The sequence below is a fragment of the Cardiocondyla obscurior genome, unplaced genomic scaffold (assembly GCF_019399895.1).
Source record: "Cardiocondyla obscurior isolate alpha-2009 unplaced genomic scaffold, Cobs3.1 scaffold43_0_327834, whole genome shotgun sequence".
Lineage (NCBI taxonomy): Eukaryota > Metazoa > Arthropoda > Insecta > Hymenoptera > Formicidae > Cardiocondyla > Cardiocondyla obscurior.
In genome coordinates this window covers 131616-136252 of record NW_027228793.1, presented here as the reverse complement: position 1 = coordinate 136252, position 4637 = coordinate 131616, and the positions used below count along the sequence as shown (strand labels likewise).

Here is a 4637-nt window from a genome sequence, read left to right as displayed (position 1 = left end):
GATAAGCCACAAAGAGACTTCCTCTTGCGCTTCCTTGCTGGCGACGCTTCGGAGCGTCAGTCCAGCACTCGAAGTCGTTCCGCGCGCACGCGACGATTTTCCCCCTTTAACTTTATATCGAATCTTCGTATTTCCTTTGTCATCGTCTGAATTCCTTTTTTACATTAACTTTATATTGGTTTTTATATTGGTGAAATATACTCTTATTATTGGTACTTTATTTCTTGGGTTATTTTGCTATCCTGCGCGTTCCCTATCCCGCGAGTTAGTGAGATTCCCAAATATTCAAAATTTTCCGTGCCTTATCTCACTTAAGACGGGACGGTCCCGAACGAAACCTAAGATGCTCTTTGTTACAATAGAAAACTGCTCTGCTCTCTTTGAAGCAATGCCTCTCAAGTCAGTCGCCTTCTTGAACGCATTAAGAACGCATCTCTCGCTAATACTATCGCGGCCAGCAGAGCCATTCTTGCTAAATTTAAAACATTGTAATAATTTCTATCCTCTCGAGCCCAGCAGTGGCTAAGTGTTAATCAGTGCAAAAAAAAAGGAAATAAAATTTATAAAGTGCAACCTGTATTCAAGTTTTTCGTCCGAACCTCCATCTTAGTGCAAACAGTTGGTGTGCGCATGTAGATGTGGTAGAGTCAGCATTCGTTTTTTCTAGGGTACATTCCAAATCGGCATATACCACAAATGGAACTCGTTCCTTTCTAGTATAGTTGTCAAAACTTAACCATTTTTTTTCATTACATGGTAATATAATTGCGCACTCATTAATTTTTCCACAATCTACGCTGTGTACCATTAATCTTTCACTTGAACTAAAGTAATGTAAGCATCTGGAATAAAGAATATAAATGCATTAAAAATTTTTTTATTGTATAAAAGAAAAAAACATTTTTATTTACATTTTATACTTACCGATCACAAAAATATTTCTTACTCTTTGTTTTACTAAGCTGTGAACTTATAAGACGTGATAAATTTTTTATCAATGAAAAATGTCCAACATCATTATCTCGCTGTGTGTACAACAAATGAATGTGTCTCTCTCGTACTTTATCTGTGAGTTGTATTGGTAGAATTTTTTTCTTTTCAATCGTATATATGTTGATGGAAATATTATTAAGATTTTCAAATTTTTTAACATGTTTCATAGTTATTGGAAACTCAATACCTTCAAGATTTAACACTGTTGCATAATGTGGATATGATATTATTCGATCCACATGTTTCTCGGCTGGGTATAGAGCGGCTACCACTGACCATGCGAAACATGCATTGTCAGCAGATTGTATATTTATCACAGCTCTTTTCATTTTAATTTCTTGTGGTAATATCACATGGCACCCAGCATGTAATGGATTGTGTTTATTTACATTTATCATCAAATTATGTATACGCGACAGTGCCCACCCGCTGTCACGTTCTTGAAATTCATCCAAGGATGTGAGAATAGGCTCGATAATGCGTGACTCGTACCACTCTTGTAGATCACTTGAACGAAAGAGTTCACAGTTTTTTGTGCACACACTTTTATTTGCAGTTTTATTGTTAGCCACAAATTCACCATTAAATACAACATTAATTTTTATATTGTTATGTTTATGCATAACATTTTGCACATGTTTTAATACAATGTCTTGCGCATCTTCCAGAAATTTGCGAGGCTCGATATAGTTTGAATTAATTACCACACCAGTTAATATGCGGCTTTCAAAAGCTGTGTCAATTTCACTCCATCGAAGTCCTTTATTTTTTGTATTATGTCCAGCACCCACATGAATGAAACGTTGTTTTGTTAAATCTCTTAAACTTTCGATACGTGCAATACATGCAACTAGTGATTGCTTCGCACCGATTAATAATCTTGCGCGTTTATTTCGCCCCTGGTCCTCCAATAATTCGATATATTCTTCACATTGCTGATTCCATGCATTAAATTCTTCTAAAGTTAATCGATCTGCTTGCGCTGTCAACTGTTGCTCTCGTCGATCCATTTTATTCTCGAGATTTCAATATGTTAAATGATAAAATGTGATGTATGCTCCACAGTTTTATATGCGGTATATGACAAACTGCTACGTTTACATTTTTTAAGTAAGTTCAATGAATTCATAGCGATTATGTCAGCATTTTAAGTATTAACCTTCATAACGATGGAGAACAGATGAAACACTGGAAGCCGCCTGATAATTTTATATTTTTTCTAATGTTAGCAGTTTTGCACGTGCATATTGTGATAAGTGACATACATGTGGCGTCTACAAATTTTTGCTTAGTTTTTTTTTTCAGCACATGTGTATAGCTGCGCCTACAAATTTGCGCTTCTGATGCAATCTTCATAACATTATTACCTATATAAAATCATTGTTTTTTTCATTTAAAACTAAACGCTTGTAATCCACACCATTGCCTGAGATAACTGGCACGTGTGACGTCTACAAATCTTGCAAATCTTGCATTTCCAATGCAGTGCGATGCAGTAGCACGTGTGGTGTCCGCAAATCTTGCAATCTTTATATGATATTATTTTTATTACATTTTAATAGCGGCGCCTACAAATTTGCGCTTCTGATGCAATCTTCGTAACATTATCGCCTATATAAAATCACTGTTTTTTTCATTTTAGACTAAACGCTTGTAATCCACACCATTGCCTGAGATAACTGGCACGTACGGCGTCTGCAAATCTTGGATTTCCAATGCAGTGCAATGCAGTAGCATGTGTGGTGTCCGCAAATCTTGCAATCTTTATATGATATTATTTTTATTACATTTTAATAGCGGCGCCTACAAATTTGCGCTTCTGATGCAATCTTCATAACATTATCGCCTATATAAAATCACTGTTTTTTTCATTTTAGACTAAACGCTTGTAATCCACACCATTGCCTGAGATAACTGGCACGTGCGGCGTCTGCAAATCTTGCATTTCCAGTGCAGTGCGGTAGCACGTGTGGTGCCCGCAAATCTTGCATTTCTTATGCAATCTTTATGATATCATTTTTTATTTTAAGACTAATGCTTGTGATCCCCACTATTACCTACAAATGTGATCTATATAAATACCATCGGGTGACAGTTCACTAAATTTATATTTTGTGTTAAGAGAATATGGCTGATTTAAATGCTGTAAATGACAATGGAGAATTAATGGATTTATCTGATGAGGACGATATTGGATTGCCCAACGATAGTGATTATATGAGTGATCAAAGTCAAGATCTTGAAGATTGTATTTCTCGAAAAATAGATTCACCACAACTTTTCGCGCTTAATGGACGTACTAAACATTGTATGTTGTCTTTTTATTATTGCACACCTAGTGAAGCTATTGCAGTATGTGCACCATGTATGATTAATTTAGCTGATGTGGGTGGGCCAATGATTGCCATTCGCAAACATGAAATTGATACTCAAAACGCATTATGCGGTAGATCATGTGGTAATTGTGGACTTCCAATGTATATGATAATTCCATGCAACATGTGTCCTGTGTGTGTTGCCTAGGAATAAAACTTACACAATTTGAAGATTTAATCCCCCCACTTAATTGATGCATTTCTTATTAGTGGTGGGGATATATATATAAAAAAAATCTCGGAACAATTATATCACATTAAATGTAACACGCGCATCAAACTGATCTGTTATTACCGTTCTTAATGTGATGGATTTTTACGTGCCAACTAATACAAATATGGAATTTAATGTGCTAGCTAATACATCATATGCGAGTAATATGAATTATTACACGCCAGCTAATGCATCTAGCACATCGTGTGTGAATAATGAGTGAGTATTAATTTTTCTAACTAAAAAATTTTTTTTAATAAAAACTTTATATGGTCATTTTTTTGTTTTTACACTAGCTCATCTAAAGATCATGCAATCCGTATTCTATGTAAGCGATATGCATTGACGGCTACGAGTTATAAATATTTAGAAATTGGTGTTAATGTTGGAACACCTAGTTATGTGGAAATTATTATTGGCGATAATCGAGGATTGGAAATGCCGCTATCTCTCGAGGCTTGGAAATCACTCTGCGAGTATCGCGTAAACATTTTAAGTTTGCTCCACAACGATTTTAAAAATCTTCAAGACTTCGTGTACCTCGGTGCGTTGACAGCCAGACTACGCAACTTTAATGGCATGGATGTCCTGCGGTTTGAATCAGCTGGCAAATGCTTAATGATGATGGAATCGACATTTCTTAAAATGATTGATCTTGATGAGTGTATTACATTAGCGTTTAATAAATTAACATCTTTTCTTAAAATAATTGATTCGAAATTTGCACGATTTGCTAGCATCGCTTCCACTGCTAAAACTCGTGACGAGGTTGTAAGCGCGATACATGCTAGCGATTGCTATGATGGGATTCAAATTGATGATTGTGAGCTGCTAGCTCTAGTATTCGGAGCGCGAAAGTAATATTATATTTTATTATATTATATTATATTATATTATATTATATTATATTGTATTATATTATATTAAAAACATTTTTTATTGCCATCAAAATATACAAATAATGTTATATTTTATAATAAATATATAATTTAAATGTTTATATTAAAAAATTTTTTATTGTTGCATTTTTTCCCCCAATATCCATGAACTATTGA

At 34.7% G+C, this 4637-nt stretch overlaps 1 protein-coding gene across 1 annotated transcript; it reads right to left on the bottom strand.

Moving 5' to 3' along the window:
• Positions 1 to 825: 825 nt before the first annotated feature.
• Positions 826 to 4381, bottom strand: LOC139112724 (uncharacterized). The gene has a single exon (XM_070673793.1). The coding sequence runs from the start codon at positions 2001 to 2003 to the stop codon at positions 921 to 923; it is 1083 nt and encodes a 360-aa protein (XP_070529894.1). The 5' UTR covers positions 2004 to 4381; the 3' UTR covers positions 826 to 920.
• Positions 4382 to 4637: the final 256 nt, after the last annotated feature.

Excerpts from the sequence above, each read along its gene's own strand:
- LOC139112724 (XM_070673793.1), bottom strand. The coding sequence starts at position 2,003 with ATGGATCGACGAGAGCAACAGTTGACAGCGCAAGCAGATCGATTAACT.